The 20,796-nt window shown below is 38.0% G+C and overlaps 1 protein-coding gene across 1 annotated transcript in view; it reads right to left on the bottom strand.

Moving 5' to 3' along the window:
- qpct (glutaminyl-peptide cyclotransferase) overlaps nucleotides 1-20,796 on the bottom strand; it is a 54,798-nt gene that overhangs the window by 4,521 nt on the left and 29,481 nt on the right. The window contains exons 2-6 of the mRNA XM_028797415.2: nucleotides 15,325-15,471; nucleotides 12,788-13,069; nucleotides 1,899-2,066; nucleotides 1,540-1,639; nucleotides 493-609 (exon numbers count right to left, since the gene is read on the bottom strand). Of these exons, the coding sequence (XP_028653248.1) occupies nucleotides 493-609; nucleotides 1,540-1,639; nucleotides 1,899-2,066; nucleotides 12,788-13,069; nucleotides 15,325-15,471 (814 nt within the window). The remainder of the gene's footprint in view (nucleotides 1-492; nucleotides 610-1,539; nucleotides 1,640-1,898; nucleotides 2,067-12,787; nucleotides 13,070-15,324; nucleotides 15,472-20,796) is intronic.

Raw genomic sequence — 20,796 nt, 5'->3', positions numbered from 1 at the left:
CACATTTACAAGACAAAAGATGCTGATGGAGAGGTGCGAAGGGATTTAAGGTTACAAGTTTTTTTGTAGGCTTTGGTAATTCTAGTGTTAAAAGCATTAACTTTCTAACATCGGCCCTTACACACACCAATTCTACTCTCACTTTCTACTTTCTCTTATTAACTTACAGCGGGTAAAAGACTATACCATTGTCTATGGCAATGAAAGAAAATTATATTCTATTCAAATTAAGCAAACACTAATATGAGTCTAACTGAAAAGCATTAACTTTCTAAGATCGGCTCTTACACACACCAATTCTATTCTCACTTTCTACTGTAACACTGACAAGTATTTCAAAGGCAAATATTTTTTCCTGGGTCATTATCTGAAATGTTAACTTTATAATAAAATCTAGTTTGTCTGCATATAGGACTCAAATAATGTGGCTAAATGGTAAATCTATAGAAAGATGTTACCTCTTTTGGATGTAATTTTTCCAGTGTTTCTTACCTCTATCCAAAAATGGTATATGATCATCATCAATAACTCCAGAACGAAGACTTGACCAGAAATATTGACTGGCTGAAGGATGATTCTTCAAAGCACCTATGCTGTGCAGACGCCTCTCTGTTGATGCAAAAAAAGTTGAGAAACAAAACTGTCAAAGCAATCAAACTTAATCACCTGGCACCTCAAGCTTTTCATGTTCATCCATTACACTTGTGTTTTTCTGATGTTACTTTTTTCTGTAATGCTTGCAATTTACCTTAATTTATTAACTGTATTTATAAATTTATATTGCTTACTCTGTAATGTTTTATTTATAATAATTCATAATATGAATTATTTCAATATTATTAATTCAATATATGAAATATTTCAAACATTTAAGTCAAATTAATATGTGACCAGCGAAGCTTGTGAAAGTGGGGTAAAGTAAATGGACTAAATATTAATATGATATCCAACCATCCATTTTCCAACCCACTGAATCCGAACACAGGGTCACGGGGGTCTGCTGGAGCCAATCCCAGCCAACACAGGGCAGGAACCAATCCCGGGCAGGGCGCCAGCCCACCGCAGGGCACACACACACCCACAGCACACAGTAGGAACAATTTAGAATTGCCAATCCATCTAACCTGCATGTCTTTGGACTGTGGGAGGAAACCGGAGCACCTGGAGGAAACCCATGCAGATACGGGGAGAACATGCAAACTCCACACACGGAGGACCCAGGATGCAAACCCAGGTCTCCTAACTGCAAGGCAGCAGCGCTACCCACTGCGCCACAACATACAATCAATTAATATAAAATATAAAACTAGCAGTTTAACACATGATAACTTTGGCAGATGACTTTTAAAATTTAGGATGCATACTGTTAAATGAGGACATTCTTTAACTTTGTTTGAAAATTATTAGTTTGGATATGTGTTGAAGCAAATATTTTTGTCTTATTTTTAAACTGTTAAGCTCACTTTGCTGAGATTTCTTGCTTTAGTGTTAATGTCAAGAAAACAAAAATAACTCCCTCATACATATGTTCATACTTACCAATGTTTTGTAGTCTACTGAACCATCTTCCAGTGTTTAAAAAGTGGCTTGCAAATCGTGGACTGGACCCACCAATCAAATCCAAGAGCACAAAGAGATCCTAATAAAATTTTAAAAAATGGCTTCTGTATCTTATATAAAAGAAAATGATGTAGTCAACTAAATTATTTGTTTGGTTAAAAAACAAAAAATTAAAACTAGTAATAAGCTTTCTTTATAGCAATGCCATAATTTAACAGAGTTTCATAATTAATTCTAAAAGAAAAGTCCAAAAAATAATTACCCTTTTTCAACAAAGAAACATACTTTAGCTATATCCTAACATGGGAAGGAGACCTGCATTAAAAATATTTGCTCACAATTCCATGCAGCTGGTTGGTGTCACTTGCTTCCTCAGGGTGAGGAGTGGCTTCCATTTTTTGAGCCAAATGCCGTGAACCATATAAAGAGTCTGCAGAAGTCCACTGGTAAAGGGCTTCCTCACCATCAAAGAATATCAGCTGAAGAGTAAGATCTGGAATGTCTTTCTGTAAAAGCAACATAATGAATAAAAATGAAACACACAGTCCCTGTGACAATTGAAAATTCTATTCAACAAACCTGTAGTAAAGCGGGACCTTGAAATCCTACAATGTAGTCTTTCTTGTTTTTAAATTGTTTACATTAACTTTTGTAATTTTTTTATGTTTTTCAACATTTTCAGGTGACACCATTTTGTTTTTTGGTTGTTTATGGTCACTATGCCTTACCTAAATAAGATGTCAGCACCCAGCTTCTAGCATTCAAGCGTTTAAGTTTTTAAACAAAAATATTACATGTAATGTTAGTTAGGGAAATAAATACAAACTAGTATGAGTAACCTTTGCAATTTTATTTTAGCTATGATTGCATTTTGGTATTTCTGACAATCTGAACATTCTGTTACTTTTAGTATTTTGACCCCGTCATTTTAATTGGCCATTTCTTTCACCTCTTAGTCAATTACCTTTTCTCTTTGTCTCTCTGGCCTTATTTCTTGTACATATGCCCATAAAAAATACACATTTTGCTAAAATATTTGTAAAGATTCTTGTCTAAAAATGATGAAGATATTTGAAATAGGAAAAAATAAACATCCAATGAAATGGAAAAAAATCATTAGTAACAAAGCAGTGATAAAAACAGTGATAAAAAAAGTTGATAAAAACTATGATGAAAAATACTTGTCAATGACATTTTTTCTGTGATGAAAACAGAACAAAAACTAACTAAAAGTGCACCATTAATGACGAAAACTAAGATGAATATTTTTAAAATAATTGTTGACAAAAACTAAAGACGAAAATATTACACACTGACAACTGGACCATTAGTGATGTGAAGATTTTTGCACATTTCTGTTACACATGATGTAGTCCGTCATGCAGTGGTTCAAACTTGTATGCACGCTTCTAATTGGCTAACATTAGTTTCGGCACCATCAAGAAATCATCACGTCAGCCAGAATCCTGCTCCACTATGTTGGCCAACATGAACTGTAATATAAGCGGTCAGACATATGGACCAACTTTCAGCATGCGATGTGGGAAAACGTGGTTATTAATGAAAAAAAAGTCAACACAGACACACACAAGATAGTTATTGCCAGTTTTAGCCCTTTACGAGTTACTTAAGAAACAGATTCATGCAGCTTTGACAGTGCAATCAGATGCGCTGAGCCTCAGATGGGAGTTGTAACTGTTTAACTTGTAGTGTCAAGGCATTTGTTACAGCAGATGAAATGACAAGGGGATTAATTGCTTTTAATACAGTGTCCTACACAGTCCTGATAAAGGAACGAAAGCTTCACAATTGTTCCTTGATTGTAAACATCTACACGTTCATCCGTGCATCCATCCATTTTGTAATTCATGGATACAATTCAGGGTTTTAGGTGAAACCACCTTGCACTCATCCACATACACATACGGACACAGTGGCAGTGACGACAGCAGTCGTAGCAATTAAAAATGAAGTGGATATTTGGCTTGTCACAATCATTGATAAAATGAGCTGTTCCATTTGTTAATACTAATATACAATGTGTTTAGGATTTCAGTGCTTGACATACATCTCCCAAGTAATACAATATGTAGAGTACAGCATAACAGCACTGGCTTCACTGCTGAATATGAATATTCAAACACTAAATTTGTGTTATTTCTTTGGTTTTTGAGGGAAACTAATATTTATTAGCATTACTCCTAAAATATGAAAAACATAGTAAAAGTACTTATTGTGTATGTATTTTTTGGTATGATCTTACAGCAGCATAACTAAGGCATATTGACGGCCAAAAACTGTGATGACAGACCAGAGCTGCCATTATCTGACCAAGATCTTTTGGAGTAAATCCTTTCTACTCCTACTCTTCATTTTATGTTCAACAATCACTACATGTTGTTTGGCTCATTAGTATGTTGCGGGGCTACATAGTAATAGTGTTTTCAATGTTTGTACTGAGTGCGTTTTGTTTCCATCGTCCCGTTTGCTGTTTATAAGGTGTACGTCAGTGAATGTTGTCCCCGTAAATACAGGGGGGACGGATGATGGAGAGAGACCGTAGCCCCAAGATGAAAGCAGCTGTTTACAATAAATCAATTACATCCGGCTCATTACTATATAAACAATCAGGAGGGAACAGACCGGGAGGAAAGTGAAAGATGGAGATTACATTTCACTACAACGAACTACCACCACCTGCTATTTTTCCACATCGCGCTTTGGTATCCACTTTGTTTTTCAATCCGCCGGACTTACTTCAATTCAATCATCGCCAGAGACCCCGGGGTTGGACTACATTATCCACCACACGCCGAGGATTCACGGTGAGGTTGTTCCATTTTTTCCAGGAAATTCAAACACATCATTTATGTGTTGACCAGTCATCCGTATTCAGGACAGTTGTATACTCGGACTCAAGTTCACTATCATTGGCATTTTCCGTATTCATTCATTGTTAATTGTGTTTGTTATATGTTACTGGGACAAGGGAGGGTTTGTTATTGTATATTTGGTGTTGTCACATTGTTGCTTTGGTGGAGGGATATACATATCTATATATATACTTATTTTCTACGTATAAAATTTGCATTTTTTGTTATTGTTTCATTTAATATATTTATCCACCTTTTTTTACATATCTGCTTTTGTGTGCTTATGTTTAAACCGTTGATTGAGAGGAAAATATTATTTGTTAGAGGTTGGGGGTGGTACCCAGCCGGGATGCCCGAGAAGACAGAGGAGGGTTTGTGCCTTCTCCAAACCTCGAGGGGGCAACCGCCCTGGGGACCACGGGTCACTGCCAGGGGGACCCCAATACCTGGAGGACCCTGGACCTCAGCACTTCCGCTACACCAGGAAGTGCTGGGTGGAAGAGGAACAGGAACACCCGGAGTGCTTCTGGGGATACAGCCGGCACTTCCACCACACTGGGGCGTGTCGTGGGAGATTGCCGGGGATGCACCTGGAGCACATCCGGGTGCTTATTTAAAGGGGCCGCCTCCCTTCAGTGGATGACTTGAGTCAGGAGCGTAGAGAGGACAAGGTCTCTGGAGGAGAAAAGAAGGCGGTCTGAAGAAGAGAGAGAGAAGGCATTGTGTTGGCCTGGACTGTGTGGTATTGGGGTTTGTGAGTGAATGGTTATATTATGGAATACCTCAATAAACGTGTGTGGGGTAATACAAACGTGTCTGCCTGTCTGTGTCCGGGTCAAGTTCCACAATGGCGCCCAACGTGGGGCGATCCGTCTGTTCCAAGACGGGGACAACAAAACAAATATTTTGTGGACGGCCTGGAGCAGCAGGCACCCCCGCACACGTTCCGAGGGTGCGGAGTGCTCATGGCCCCGAGACAACAAAAAAAAACCCAGATCGCCACCGGGAAACGGTCAGATTCCTACCTGGTGCGGGAAAACACCGATGGGGGTTGGAGGGTGCAGCGGGCTCCTGTGAGTGTGCTGCCGCTGAAGTTGTCCGGGACGGCATGGCGTATCGGAAGACCATGCCGAGGCAGGCGCCTCGGTCAGACGGGATCCGGGAAGAACGGTCCCTGCGTGCCGGCAGCCAGCCTGGGAGGGCTGAGCTTGTTTTGTGTTTTGCAGGCAGGGGCTGCCCGGGTCCACACGAATGGCAGACGCACGCCGAACCGTGCCACTTTGTGGACGCGGCAGCGGCCGGGAGAACTGCTGGGAAGGAGACGCTGCAACTGGAAGAGCCAGCATGTCGCTGCACCAGGAGGAGAAGAGCCAAGATGGCCGCGGAGCGGAAGTCACTCCCCGAGACAGGCACGGGGTTGGACGGTGTGTCTTGTGTGCCTGCCAATGAATGTATAAAGGTGGGACCAAGGAATGTCCGTCTCGTGCCAGGGATAGACCCGATTGGGCTAGAGGAGCCTCACAGGAAGCAGTCGGCGAACATGACCGACACTCAGGTAAGTCAATCGTCGGCTGACTTTCTGTGCTTGTCATTAATGCAGGTGCTGAGTGCTCTCTGTGCTGAGTTGCAGAAGCTGAAGGGGACAGCAGTCGCGTCGGCTGGATTCTTCGTCCGGAGAGGTACCACGGAGATGGTGAGTAAAGCCGACTCCGTAAAGCATAAAGGAGAGCCCACCAAAAAGGCCTGTGATTCGTGTGAACGGAACCAAGTAGGGGGTTCTCCGACACTGCATGTGGCGGTGAGTGCTGTGCGCTTGGTGAGGGGAAAGACAGCGAGAGAGTTGGCAAGACGCAGGCTGATGAGTGCCCTGGGTCCTAGCGCCCTACGCCCCGAGCCTGCAGCAGTCTCATGTCGCTCTGTAGGGACGTAAACTGGACAGGGTCTGTACCTTTCCCATAGGCAGACTCAAACCATTATAGCGTCCCAGAAGAGAGGGAGGAATCGAGGGGAGAATGCCGGTTCCTATGACAAGGGAGGACGTGAGGCAGGACGCTCACGTCCAGAGAGGCCGTCCTCTGTGGAGGCAGAGAAAAGGGGGAAGACGACAGTGAGAGCAGACATGGAACCCACAGAGGAGGTGCCAAAAGGGCAAGTCGTGGGGTGCCGGTTCGGACCCCGGGCGCGCAGTAGGACCTGCTTCATTGGGGACCTGCCCTCATGGGACGGGATGCTTCACTGGAGGATTCTTCGCTGGCGATGGGGCGCTCCCACTGCTGGCGGAGGCTATGGAGGCGCGTGTCTTCGCTGGTGGTGGGGCACTGTGGTACCCGGATGGGGGCGGTACCCAGCTGGGACGCCCAAGAAGATCGAAGGAGGGCTTGTGCCTCCTCCAGACCTCGTGAGGGGACGACCGCCCTGGGGACCACAGGTACAGAGCTGGGAAGCTCGACCCTGTAGGGGCCCGTGGTCACTGCCAGGGGGACCCCGATACCTGGAGGACCCTGGACCTCAGCACTTCCGCCACACCAGGGAGTGCTGGGGGGGGAGAGGAACAGGGACACCCGGAGTGCTTCCGGGGATACAGCCGGCACTTCCACCACACTGGGGCGTGTCGGTGGGAGACTGCCGGGGACGCACCTGGAGCAAATCCGGGTGCTTATTTAAAGGGGCCGCCTCCCTTCAGTGGATGACTTGAGTCGGGAGTGTAGAGGACGAGGTCTCTGGAGGAGAAAAGGAGGCGGTCTGAAGAAGAGAGAGAGTAGGCATTGTGTTGGCCTGGACTGTGGGGTATTGGGGTTTGTGAGTGAAAGGTTATATTATGGAGTACCTCAATAAACATGTGTGGGGTAATACAAACGTGTCTGCCTGTCTGTGTCCAGGTCAAGTTCCACAATGTACAGCTTGGTATTTATAGATTAGCTTCAGTAATTTATCCAGGCCACAGGTCTGGGTAAGGGGTCAGCCATTACAAGTGTGCATGTCAGTATAAGAGTTTAGAGGGTACAGTATATTCTGTGCATACCCAAATGTGAAATAAGATATCTGATTTAGACTGTTTGACTAATTTACTTTTAGTCGACTAAAACCAATTTACTTTTTCTCGACTAATTTTAATATACTTTTTGTTGAATATAACTAGACTAAAACTAACAATGATTAAATGACTAAAATGTGACTAAACTAAAATGCAGTGTAGTCAGAAGACTAAGACTAAATCAAAATGTACTGTCACTATTAACACTGTAACAAAGAATTAGTTTATAAAAAATCTCTGCCACAATCCCTAACAGAAGCAGAGATCATTACCACACTGATAATCATTCATACATCTGCTATAAGTTGTTTGTAAGATTATCCAGCTTACTGCCTATGAGTCTCATGCTCTTAATAAATTTTACTATTGAACTATAAATACACATATGGACCGCTTCTTTTAGAAGAAACTTACAACTATCAATATTTTTTTTACCTGATTGAAGTCCTTTATTGTCTTCCACCCAAACAAGTAAAACAAACTTGTGACTTAGCTCTTAAGTGTCCTTTTCTTTGGATGTTTTAACAATATGTATTATTCGATCCATGTATTACCGTTGGTTATGCTGAATCTAGGGCTAAAATATTAAAGGGATATTCCTGCTTTTCCTATAGTAAACAATAAAAAATCTCAGCTTTGAACTTATGTATAAGTGAGACCTTACAGCTGCTGAAGGATATGGAAGTAGTACATGGAAAACGCATCATCAGGATTTGCTCTCTTTTTAAATCTACCCTTTCCCCTGCAAAACATCAAAAAATTCTCAAACAACACAAATTGCTTTGTATTAGCCTCTCCACTGGAGGGCTTACTGCCATCAGTATGACATGCTGAAATGATCCACTATTTTTCAAGAGCCTAACACAATTTAATAAATATAGAAAGTAGCCTGGATGATTGAAGTTGGATATTTTCTGTGGAAACCCATTATTAATATCAAAAACAACATAATGGATAAGCTGACCAAAACATTTACTAGTTTGGACAATTAAAATATTATTCCTTCAGTATTAATGTTCATCTATATTCTTGTCCTTGAAGCAATTAGGGGTTGACAGTTATTAATACAGCTCCATCCTTACATTTTCTTACCCATCAATACCATTCACAGTAATTGGGGGCAGTTATTTTTACTACTATTTTTTGGGTGCAGTGGTTTTAAGAATAATCAGTGCTGCCAATAGTTCCAGGCACTTAGGGTACTGCAAGTACTGTCATCTAATCATTTTGTGCAAAACATTTTTAAGCACTGCTTCTTCATGGGTCTCTACACTTAATTGAGTAATAAAAGGAGGGGTATAGACGGCGTTGAGTTAAACCATTGAGAATGATTGTCATCAGGTCTTAAAGATGAACAGACAAAACACTCAGAGACTGAAGGAAATTTGTCAGGATTTGTTCCAAGCTTTTCTTAGAATGGGTAGGGATATTTTAAACTCAGCTCATGCACTTGAAATGAACATCCATTCAGGATATACTACTACAAGTATCTACTGGAGTTTTTTTCATTTTCAATATGAGATTATTTTCTTATACATAAATCTTCAAGATTGTGTGGATAAAAATAAAAGAGATCTGATAAAAAATATTAAAAGTAAAACTCTATTGGGGAAACCCAATGACAACCAGTTAGGGTAAACATCCCTAGGTGTGCGATCACCTAACAATAATCTATATCTCTGCTGGAAGTATTTTTAGATGCCTCTATAGCATTCTAAATTTAAGTTGAGATGCAAGAAGAAAACTGATTTTTTTTACTTCACAGAGTTCATGCATTTGACTAGCTGAGGAATCTGGCCATCTGAGTCAGCTTCAAAATGGAGGCAGTTGATTTGGAAAAATGGTGATGATATCCTGTAAGCCTCTCATCTGCGATGTACTACACAACATGTGACCTACAGACAGAAGATCACAGGATAAAAATAAGGACAACCTTTTAACAGTTCTTAGATTAAATTGCTAAAGCCAGCAATTAAGCTGTCCTCACAAGCTCTGCGCAAGACCCAACCTTAGAATGTTCAATGTTAATGTTAAAATGCACAGGAGTGATTGCTTAATTTGTTTAGAATGTGAGTTTCTCATAACTACATAAATAATGGACAATACAGTTTAATTTCTAAAGCTAACTTTTAACGGAACTTCTTTAGTGCTCAGCTTTATCTGAACTTCAGTAATACAATTTTATTCAGTTCATAGTTAGCTGGAAACATAACTGTTTGATTTACCTTGTTTTCAGTAGGGTAACAATGGCAAAGTTTTCTTAGCATTCATGCCTCACGTCTGCAAGTTGACTTATGAATATATGATTGTATGTTATGTAGAGTACCTATAAGAAAAACTCAAAGAAACATAACAAGTGTAAGGAACGACTGGTGTGTATTTTTTGTTTAATCTATAATCTGTTTTTATAGTTTTAACACATTGTTCATCTAAAGTAGTAATTTTAATTAAATTATTGGTGTTTATGCCGTATTGCCTAGATTTTCTACGTGCATTGAGATTGGTTATTATAGTATTAATGTTGTGCACTTTTACGGAAGATTTTATGAAACAATTATCACACGGTCACACGTAAACTGAAAGGGCTGCAGACAATACGGAGTCTCACTTTATATCACAGAGAGACTCAGAGTGTCACTACACCTCAGATTAAAAAGGAGATTGCCATGAAAAGTGAGCATCTCTTGATATTGCAGCATGTGAGCACATGCGCTAATGTGCATCAGAGGGTCACTCTCCTTGGGGGTGGGAGGCGAAGCAGATGTTTCCATCCTTCCTCCAAACCGGCAGGGCACACACGTCAGGAGGGAGGTGGTTGTGCAATAAATACCGTCAGCTGGGTCATGTGTTGAAAAGATGCCCTTTTGAAACCAGGGTAGACTCTAGGAGACGGCAACAATGCAGCATCCCCCCGTCAATGTCGTTTGTGTTTTTCCAGGGCAAAACAATGGACCAGCAAATGCAGACAGTCCCTCCAGGAGAACGATAGCCCTCGCAGGACAGGACGCTTCACCCCACAGTATTTAGCCGAGGGAGCGGCAATGTAAAGGATGACTGGCAGCCCAACCCGGGCAGGATGGCAAAGAAATGGAAGGACGTGGGAAGGCAGCTTCTTCAGGGCACTGCCTCCCCGAAAAAGCTAGATTGCGGCTCCCCTGGATTGCAGCGATGCCCCGGATTCCCACAGGGCACTGTGGAAGCCGCCAGTGGGTGCATGGAGGAGCCGTATGGCATGAGGTTTACACTTGACCCGGATGTCCTTGCAGACCACATGGGCGGAAAAGCAGAAGCAATTCCGGGCTGGCCAATATAAAAGGACTTGCCAGCCTCACAAGGATGAGACAGAGTCGGGAGGTGAAGGACGAAGCTTGCAGAGAGGAGGAGGAGAAGACAAAGACCAGAAAAGAATGAAAGAAGAGTCATTGTGCTGTTCTTGTTGCTGTAGTAGTGGGAAACATTTTATGAAGAGTTTTCCTCACAATAAAAAGGCTCTTTTATGTTTTAACTTGTGCCCTGTTTCTGTTGTATCCACACAAGATACACAAGCCTTGATCAGAACCATCTTATATAAGAAATTTTCTTTATCAATGTGTAATATTCTGACTCCTCTGGACATGGAAACTAGTGTACAATTTTAAATGTGTTACTCACCATTTTAAAACAAATGTTATGTTATTGTTCAGGCTATAAATTATAGTGTAATGGCTAGCTACTTTAACACACAAATTAAATGGGTGGTCAAAATAGGAAAATACATTGAATTAATTAAATAAGGAAAATGTAATATAATAGGTAATTTAAATTACATCAATCTACCAATTTTCAAACCCAATCTATTCTATATTCATGGGTATTTTAAATTATGTTAAATATAATAACTGGTTTAATTATTAGAGTATTTTTTGAATTTGTAATGGAAAAGTAAACATTTTCCTAGACACGTGAAGAATATATTTGTATTTCTGATTGACCACTCTCTGCTGTAAGCAGGTTTCTAAGAAACAACTCACAACAGGTTACCTTGTAACATTATCTACTCATCGACAGTGATCAACGGTTGCTAGGAGACCTCTGCAACTCTACCATTTTCATTGATATTTTGGCAAGACTACAGTCAATTCAAGTACCATACTACTTTCTCTGGAAAATCCTATGAATCAACCTGTGTTTACTTTGGAGGTACTAATTGTAATCTTTAGAAGCTATAACCTGTGACTGGAAATTAATCAAGCTGCCCACATATCACTTAATGAATAACTTTTATGCCTAAATGCATCTGAATTCTTTACACAGCTCTTGAGGCAACTCAGGCCTGACTATGATATGATACTATTATATGCTTTTGTTGCTACAGTATTAATTACAGTAAATTGATATATCAATCCCAGAAGTACATTTTCTATTTTGTTCTGTGCATTAAATTATCATAATTTCCATTCACCAATCCTTTATTGGAATATTCTTCATGTAGACGAGTCTATCCCTCTCTTTGCTGTCAGTCTCAGCCTGTGAATTTGGACTTGTACAAGCAGCAAATAAGAGAGCTTGCATAAATGTAAGCTAAACACTTCTGTCAACTGAACCTTTAGTTTAGTAAAATTTACTTGTATCAAAGCTTCTGGATTTGGCAGCTCATGCTACAAAAATATCTATTAAGTATCCACTTGTAGTAAAACTGCCATATCCATTGATGATTAAGTGTTATTAAAATGTTCCCATTGTCCATTTCTTCTCAGGGTCCTTCTATGGAACCTAGTGCCATTCCCATTTTGAACAAAAAACTCTTGCTGGCTGTGGACCAGTATGTCAGGATTGTTAATAATTTTTTTTCATTAACTTTGATGGATGCAGTATCACACTATCAAATAAGTACACCATAGCTACTGCATGAGATGGGGTGGGTGGGCCAGACATTGATTTTGTTCATTCTAAAGAACCACAGATCCATCAAAGGTTTACTTACTTCAGCAGTTGTTGTTTTCCAATGCCAACTGGGCATATTTTATGTTAACTACATCATTTCTTACCTTGATTTTAGTTAAATTCCTAAATTGTGCTTAATTTAATAAAATGGCACTTCCTAAATTTCTCCTTAGGAGCAGTTGAGATAAGACATTAAATATTAAATATTAATATTCCTGCTCTTTTAATCAGATATGTTAATAGCTTGTAAATGTTGCATGATATTAAATTGCTATACTTTCTGTGCTTTGTGACAGTAGTCAGAAAAGAACACTATGTAAGAATAAAGAGCATAAAGTAAGTCTGAGGCAGTTTTCAAAACACTTCCACACATATATTTCCAAGCTTTCACACTTACCTTCAATGTCTTAAGCTCACTATCAAGGGCACGTGCCAGTTCCAACATCATAGCACATGGCACAGCTGAATCTGTGGCTCCTACAAATTCTCTGCCATGCCACTGTGGAGGAAAGTACTTGGAGTCATAGTGGCAGGCGAGTACAAGACGCCGCCGGGCTGATGGGTTCAAAGTGCTGATTATGTTTGAAAATGTTGTAAGCCCATATGGTGTATAATCCTGGAATCTGTCCTCTTCTGTGGTCCACCCTGCACCCAGTGAACTTAAAGAATTTAAAATATGCTGGAAAAGAAACAGTTAAAGAAAAAACACACAAATTATCAATTAAAAATACGTAAGAATATCCAAATGTGGCAAAATAAAATCTACAAAACATGAAAATAAATGAACACCACTATAAGTCATACAAGTTTATCCTAGCATTTCCAGAATAATTTATCACAAAGTGTTATATCAAAAAATAGACAGGGTATTGTTATGGAAAAATTTCTGAAACTGGAAAGCTTGAAAACATTTTTAAAAATGTATGCGATTCACAGGCCATGGAAATACTTTTAAAATTCCTTCTTAAAATGGCTGTACACAAATAAGCTTGCTATTTTGTGTGATTTATATCTGAAATATTTGTAGCAAAATGTATCTGGTATAAAAAACAGCACCTTAAATGAGGCCACAGAAAAGGAAATACCCCACTAACACGTACAGTATATACACAAAATTTCCGTTTTGCATTTAAAGGCTAAAAGCTGATGAAACCATGAAGCAAATGGTTGGTATTGACATAAGCAGCCTTGAATGCAGGTATAGTTTTTATGTATTAAAATTTTACTTAGTTATACAATGACTTATATATGAACATGTACCTTTGTCAGTCTTATTATAAACAGGAGAACAGTCTAATGCACATAATTTAATTTCACAATGGATTTGTAAATCTGAAAATTGAAAGGTTCATAGTGTAAATATTCATCAGCAAAAGATAACCACACCCTGGGACCCTGTGCAGGATTAAGCAGGCTTGAAAATGATAGGGTATATTAAGCTTTAGTATATTTAATTGTTTTATTGTATATTCACAAAACTTTTACAGTTATTTGTTTTCTAACAATCTTCCTGAAAGGCAGAGAAGATAAATATGAGAAAAATCACTAAAAAAACCTCTGAATAAAAAAAGGAAAATTATATTACTATTGCATATTCAATGATCAAATATTTTCGGCAAATAAACTCTACTAAAATGTAAAAATAATACAATATACTTCTAACTTTGGTATATCTATGGTCGGAGTTTAGAAAAGGCTTACAGGGGTAGTAGAGAGGGGCCTGACCTGTAGAGAGCCCCAAAATTAGGGTTAACTTGCTGGGTTTGCCAGCAAATATGTTTGCTGAATATTACCTTAAAATCTGGCATGCGGCCAGCTTAGGCAAACTTTTTATTCCAATGCTCTATGATTCTTTGCAAAGGTACTGTGACATGTGTCTTGCTTTTTCTGTGTGAATTATAATGTTATTTTTAGAAAACCAATGTTATTTTTACATTCGTTGAAGTGCAGAACCGATAAATGGATGAATAAGTACTGAAAATCCATTGTGGAAAGGCTAAAAAAATTAAACTGCTAATCATAACAATAATGCTGATCCCTTGCTTCATAGGCTTTTAGTAGTGATAGGAGCTTGGGAGACATGAGAAAGAGATTTAGGAATCACGAGTATTATGCTATACTATTGTGATTACGTTTTCCGTAGTTGTTTGTTGTGGTTAGCACTGCTGCAGATCACATTTTTGGCTATAATAATTGATTCAACATAGTTAGCAGACAATTCCCTGGATGATTTCCTTTCGTCAAACTCATGGGTATCTTCCCAAACACAGATGTTGCTTTCAGGCTGTACCTGACATTGCCTGCCAGTACAAGTGGTGAGTGATCTTTCTTCAAGCTAAGGCTAGTGATAAATAGGCTCAGATCTACAATGGAAAGTCCTGATCCGATCAAGGGCTTTGCTGCAAAGAGATCCAGAAAAGTACATTTTTGAAAAGCAAGCACTTGTCTGAGTTAATTTACAGAATAGCCTGTGCAGTGTTGTAGGCATTTAGAGTGGGGTTCTATAGTTAATTTTCAAAGCTTGGTTTATGATGGTTACTTGTCATCTGAGCAGCGATGGCTAATTAAAGATACTAGCTTTGATTCAGCATATTTTGTTTCTCATAATTGCTGACAGTAAATACATATTTTTTCTGTTCTTCAGATTTTTGATATTCATTTTAAAATTAACTCTTTAGTGGTCATTTATTTTACTCTGTGTAACTCTGAAACCTTAAAATTGATGTAGATAGGCCCCCACCCTCCTTAATCCGGCCCTGGGTATACCTAAAAATAAAAACTGCTCTTTAATGACCTACATAACTGGTTATTTTACAATTGTGATCTTCAAAGGATTTTTTTTTATCACAGTGCAGATTAATAAGGCTTGATGTTATTCAGGTTTCAACAAATACTTTCTAACAGAGTATAGTTTTAGAGAAAAAAGATACAGACCTGTCTCACAGCATGACTGCCCATGGAGCCTGGGTACCTTGGTACCAAGATAGGTTGCAGGTCCTTCTGCCACATTCGGGAAATGTCTGTCAATGTAACAGTATGTCGTAGGTCTCTTGTACTTAGAGGTCTTGCTTTATGGTACAACTATAAAACAAATATACATATGAAAATTAAGTCTATATCAAAGAATAGCCAAAATGCAGTTACATTCATTTCTGTGAGGTTAAATCTCATATGTTTAAATGTTATTTGACTAGGCTCAATGTACTCAGAAAATTCATGTGAATCTAAATTCAGATTCAAAAATAGTATTCAATTTTCATATTATTTTTTGCACTTAAGACAGTGGTGAAATAAAATCTTATTTATCTGCAACCAAGATAAAAGTCAGAACTGAATCAAACGACATCTACAAGGCTGAAATGTTCTTCTTTGCAAATATATAACATTAATTTGTATATATTTACATTTACATCGTTTGAAGTACTTTAGCACATTACATTTTTAAATAGGGCAACATGGTGGTGCATCTCACAGTTCCGGCAGAATCAGTCTGACTTCTGACTAAATTTCTGTCTGACGGAACTTTGTTCTTTTATAAATGCTAAAGCAGCTAAACACGTGTAAGTTAAGTAATTGGTAACTCTAAACTGCTTTATTGGGTTATTATAGAAGATGTCGAGCTCAATTTCTGCCTTGCTCACACTATTGCCATGGTAGATTGCAGTAGCATTGCAAACATAAAAGAATTTGATTTGTATCAAGAGGTAAGGTAAATGAATTAATATTTTAATAATGGCAATCATTTACTTTCAATGTAGTCCCCCTACCGAATCTGAAAGTTTCAATTTGTAATTGCAATTAATGTGCGTAATTGATCACATTAAAAAAGGAGTTCAGAAACAGATTTGAGGATATGTAACACAGGTGGTTACAGTCAGTTAAAATGTAAAGTCTTGTTACAGGAGAAAGCTCAGGATCATTACATTAAGATGGTATCTGAAATTGCATTGTTAAACTATTAGGGTCTCATTTTGTGTATTCCAAATTGAATTTTTATGGACTTTAATCATGATATAGCTTTCCTTCATGCCATTTTTGCATGACTTAAATTTGATGAAAGGATATTTTCTCTCAATCATGGTTCAATATACGGTATATCCGGAACTAACAGTAGTTCATATGTACTTGTTAATTTCACAGTATTATTCATCTCTAAAACACCCAAAACGGCTTTCAGGAAACAAAAGTGAAAGAGACATCAAAGAGCAACACAAAGAAATAAAGCGTACTTACATGGATATTTACTACCTCAGAAATGAGAAAGGCTATTTCCTACAAGGCAGCTTCAATGATCTATTATTAATTGGTGGCAGCTGCATCAGGTGAAAGAACTCCAAAAAGGCATATCATAGTGGTGCTCTGATCGATTGGCCGCCGATCAAAATGGGCTGATTTTCACTCCAAATGACTCAGTCAGTGACTGGTAAATTAGCTGATAGCAAAAGATGATTTTTTTTTGGTATCTGCTTTTCTAGTTTTACATTAATTTAGTTGTACAGCTCCTTTACACAAAGTATTATGGTAGCTGAGGAAGTGCATGTATTGTTTTGCAGCCAGAACATCCTGTAAACAGAGAGTAGCCAGGCAAACTTTAGAAGAGAGAGAGGACCAAAATCTTAGCTTTTACATAAAAATTTTGGAGTAATAAACTGAGAAAAAGAAATCTGAGGAGTTGTTCAGTGCATGGAGAGAAACAAGAGACGTATACAGTACGTTGCCCAGCTGAATTTGGAGCAGAAGACAATAAATTAAATAAGCTTCTTTAATGAGTTCAGAATGTTTATTTTTGTCCTTTAAAACAGACACTTTTTTTCTGTATCTGGATGGTTACCAAACTTGTGTTTAATACATCGGCTCACATGTTTAATTAGAAAAAAATACATATAAATGAAGAATTTGCTCTCATTGCTTAATAAATAATAGGCTTCTCAGCTTATGCGTAATTGTGTTAAGTAGGTTAGCCTTTTATCTTTTGACAAAGATCTTATAAACATTTTAATACAATAGTGGGGTGTACAGTAGATATGACAAGCATTTTTTTGATGCCATATGTATTATGGAAAAATATTTTTGTAGATATTGTAAGAAAATATTATTTATTTTAATATTTTTGTGGTCATGAACAATAAGCCTGAACAATTTAATTTTGTTAAAAAAAAAACTAACCGGTAAAACTAGTGGTCTACAATTTAATTGTAAAGATTAACACTTTAATGAGGGACATAAGGCTTCCTGTGTGGTAGCACTTTGAATAGTGAGAAAAGCACTATATAAATGTAATGAATTATTATTATTATGATGATTATTATTATTATACACTTCTGGTTATGCAGGAACTTAGTGTAAAAGAAAGTTGATAAAGAAAAAAATCTTGATCAACCAATTCTAGTAACAAGAAATTAGTGATTGATACTGGCCCTAAAAACACCTGATTAGTGCATCATTATTATTTCAGATAGAAACTATGCGCTAAAGAAGTAAACAGCAGAATTTGTACTGTCTAGGATGCGGAGTTTGGTGAGGTCTTAAATGCTGTTTATATATCCTTTTCTTTAGGTGGCACAAAAGTGTCTGAGTTATAAGCACTAGGATACTGTTCAATGTACTTTATTATAAGACAGTGTCACACACACGCACTTGGGAGGCAGTCTAATGGCTTAACTGGGAGTAAGACACAGAGACTAGGGTTGTTGAATGGCGCTAATACCTTTTCTCCTTCCTACACAGACAAGCAGATGAAAAGCCTGCCTAAGACCCCACCTATTTCCTTTCAGAATACACCTCCTAACAAGAACTCACTTCCAGCCATGATCACACCCCTTCCTGTCTCCTCTGTATATAACCAGACCCGTTTATCCTGTTGTTTAGTCTTTATTTGGACTCTGTCTTGAAAGAGTACTTGTTTTGTTACTTACTTTACAGTATATGGGGTGGAATCCCCCAAATCTTTATCCTGTTTGTTGTGCTTTCTTTACAAAAGGTTTGACCAACACAGTATAGGGCCCTATTTAACAGAAATACTTGGAATTCAGAGTTTTAAACTTCTCTAGGCCTGGGTCTGACAACTGATGCCTTCACTAGGTGAAACACTTTTGGATGAAGCATATCTTGGAAATAAAATTGAGACTGAGTAAAAAGGGTTTCTTCATTCTAGTTGTGAATGAGCTATTGCCACAAAAATCAAGGAGAACAATGCCCAGAACTGGGTATAGTATTTCAGGGAGAGTATAATGAAATTACTCTTTTGTGGAGCTAGGGGTACTTAGGCAACGCCCCCTCTAAGCTGCAAGTATGTGCATGTGCACACAATCTACGAGCCCAGTTCACACAGGCTTTGAGCCCAATGTACATAGGAAAAAGAGTGTGCATAAAAAATGAAACACACAGCATCCATATATCAGTACCAAAATATATCAGTACCAAAATAGTAGCGTCACGTTTAAAAAATTGACATTGTACTTTCATTTTGAAACTGACTTTTTTTTTCAATTAAGACCAGCTTTCAGGCATGTTGTTGCTACCAAATGAAAAGTACTATTTCTTTGAAAGGTGCCACATTAATTGCAAAGAAAGAGAAACAAAACAACTGATCTTGTGCTCAGAATGTTTTTGACAACACTGTTTTACCATCTTTTGATGTGCATCGACTACTGGCTCTGGTGGAAGAGAAGAAATTAAAAAAAGCAGCTGTGGGAGTGTTTCCTTACGTTCACATGAAGTAACAGTTAATGACTTATCCCAATCAAATAAAGTGCTTAGATTACAATGTCTTCTGTAGAAATGAAAGGCAAGTTAGTCCCTGAAAGAGAAAGAAAAAAGTCAACTGCCAACAAAGATAGGTTGCTGCTTCCAACACATACCCAGATTTGCTTATCTTTTAATATTACTGTCAATTTTACTTGATGCTTATAAAGTGCTGTGAGATGGTGTTCACAATAGAACTGTTCTATAAAAATAAAAGTTGTTATATTTTATGTTTTTTAATTATTTATATCTGTTGTAAATTATTAATTTAATTGTTTTTAAATGATTCCTTATACAAATCAATTTTCTTGTATTTTAACAGGAACTCAAAGTATTCTTCACACACCCCACATACAGATGTGAGCCATCATGCGTTAATTAAGACCTGTTTATTTCAAAGATACTTTGTAAAGCTGAAAAAAGTAAAATTCACTCTTTAAAAAATCATTTAAGGTTACTTAAGGATAATAAAGATAATTATACAATTTCATATACTGTTATAATACACATTATAAACATTGAATAAGGAGGAACTCTTAACAATTTTGAATAATGTATTATTACGGCTATAGAACTATGCATCTGAGGCAGTGCTTTACTCCTCTTTGAAACATTTTATCTGGCTCAAGAGAAAATAAGATAAGGGTAAAATACCTGAAACAATGTTTCATTGAGTTAAAAATTACATTCTCTTCTGGAATTTTATACCTAAAGGCATTGTTATAGTCAATGGCTTCAAATTCACAGCTGCTGAAATTCAATATCATAACGGTTTCAGGTTTTTCAGATGTACTACCACTTGCTTATCAAAAGTAACACTCATTTGATTTTTTTGAAGTTTATGAATGCTGGAGGAACATTCATGGCATACACTGTTGGTTATAACTGTGGATTAAAGCTTAATTATTGCTGACATGTTCATTTTATTCCATGGAAAATAAAATGTCTAATTTTTATTCCTATTCATATTGTTTATGTCCAAATTGCCAATAGCTATATAGCAAAATCCAATAATTTCAATGTATAAACTTTTCTTTATTATATGCATATTAAAGTATCCAAGTTCACACATTATAAAAGTACCAAAAGCAGGTCAAGTTTTAAAATTAAATAGCATTACATAAGTATTAAAATATCCACATACATGGTGTGCATTAAATAACACAGGGAGATCAAGCTATAAAATTAACTGGTTAGCACTGCATTTTTCCAATTTCTATTTATTCAAAACAAATGTACCCCATAAAGTAACATCTGAATTCATTATGTGTTACAAAAAATATTTGCAATGTTAGTATTTTATTTCATAATTTAAAAGTACCTGCGTTTGATGAATTTGCCTCAAAGCAAACAAATTTGAACTGGATTAAAAAAAGAAAAGTTGCACAAAAAGTATTTGTTTGTGCATACAACCTGCCAAAAATATGTGAGAACTTTGTAGCTGGAATCTGTTTAAGAAATTTCTGTACAGAACCGATATTGTAGTTTCTTGAGCATCGTCAGTCAGTCAGTCATTTTCCAACCCGCTATATCCTAACACAGGGTCACGGGGCGAGCCAATCCCAGCCAGCACAGGGCGCAAGGCAGGCAAAAATGCCGGGCAGGATGCCAGCCCACCGCAGGGCACACACACACACACACGCACCAAGCACACACTAGGGA

This window comes from Erpetoichthys calabaricus, chromosome 3 (assembly GCF_900747795.2).
Source record: "Erpetoichthys calabaricus chromosome 3, fErpCal1.3, whole genome shotgun sequence".
NCBI lineage: Eukaryota > Metazoa > Chordata > Cladistia > Polypteriformes > Polypteridae > Erpetoichthys > Erpetoichthys calabaricus.
The sequence above is the reverse complement of the archived record's forward strand: the minus strand, read 5'-3'. Positions and strand labels throughout refer to the sequence as shown.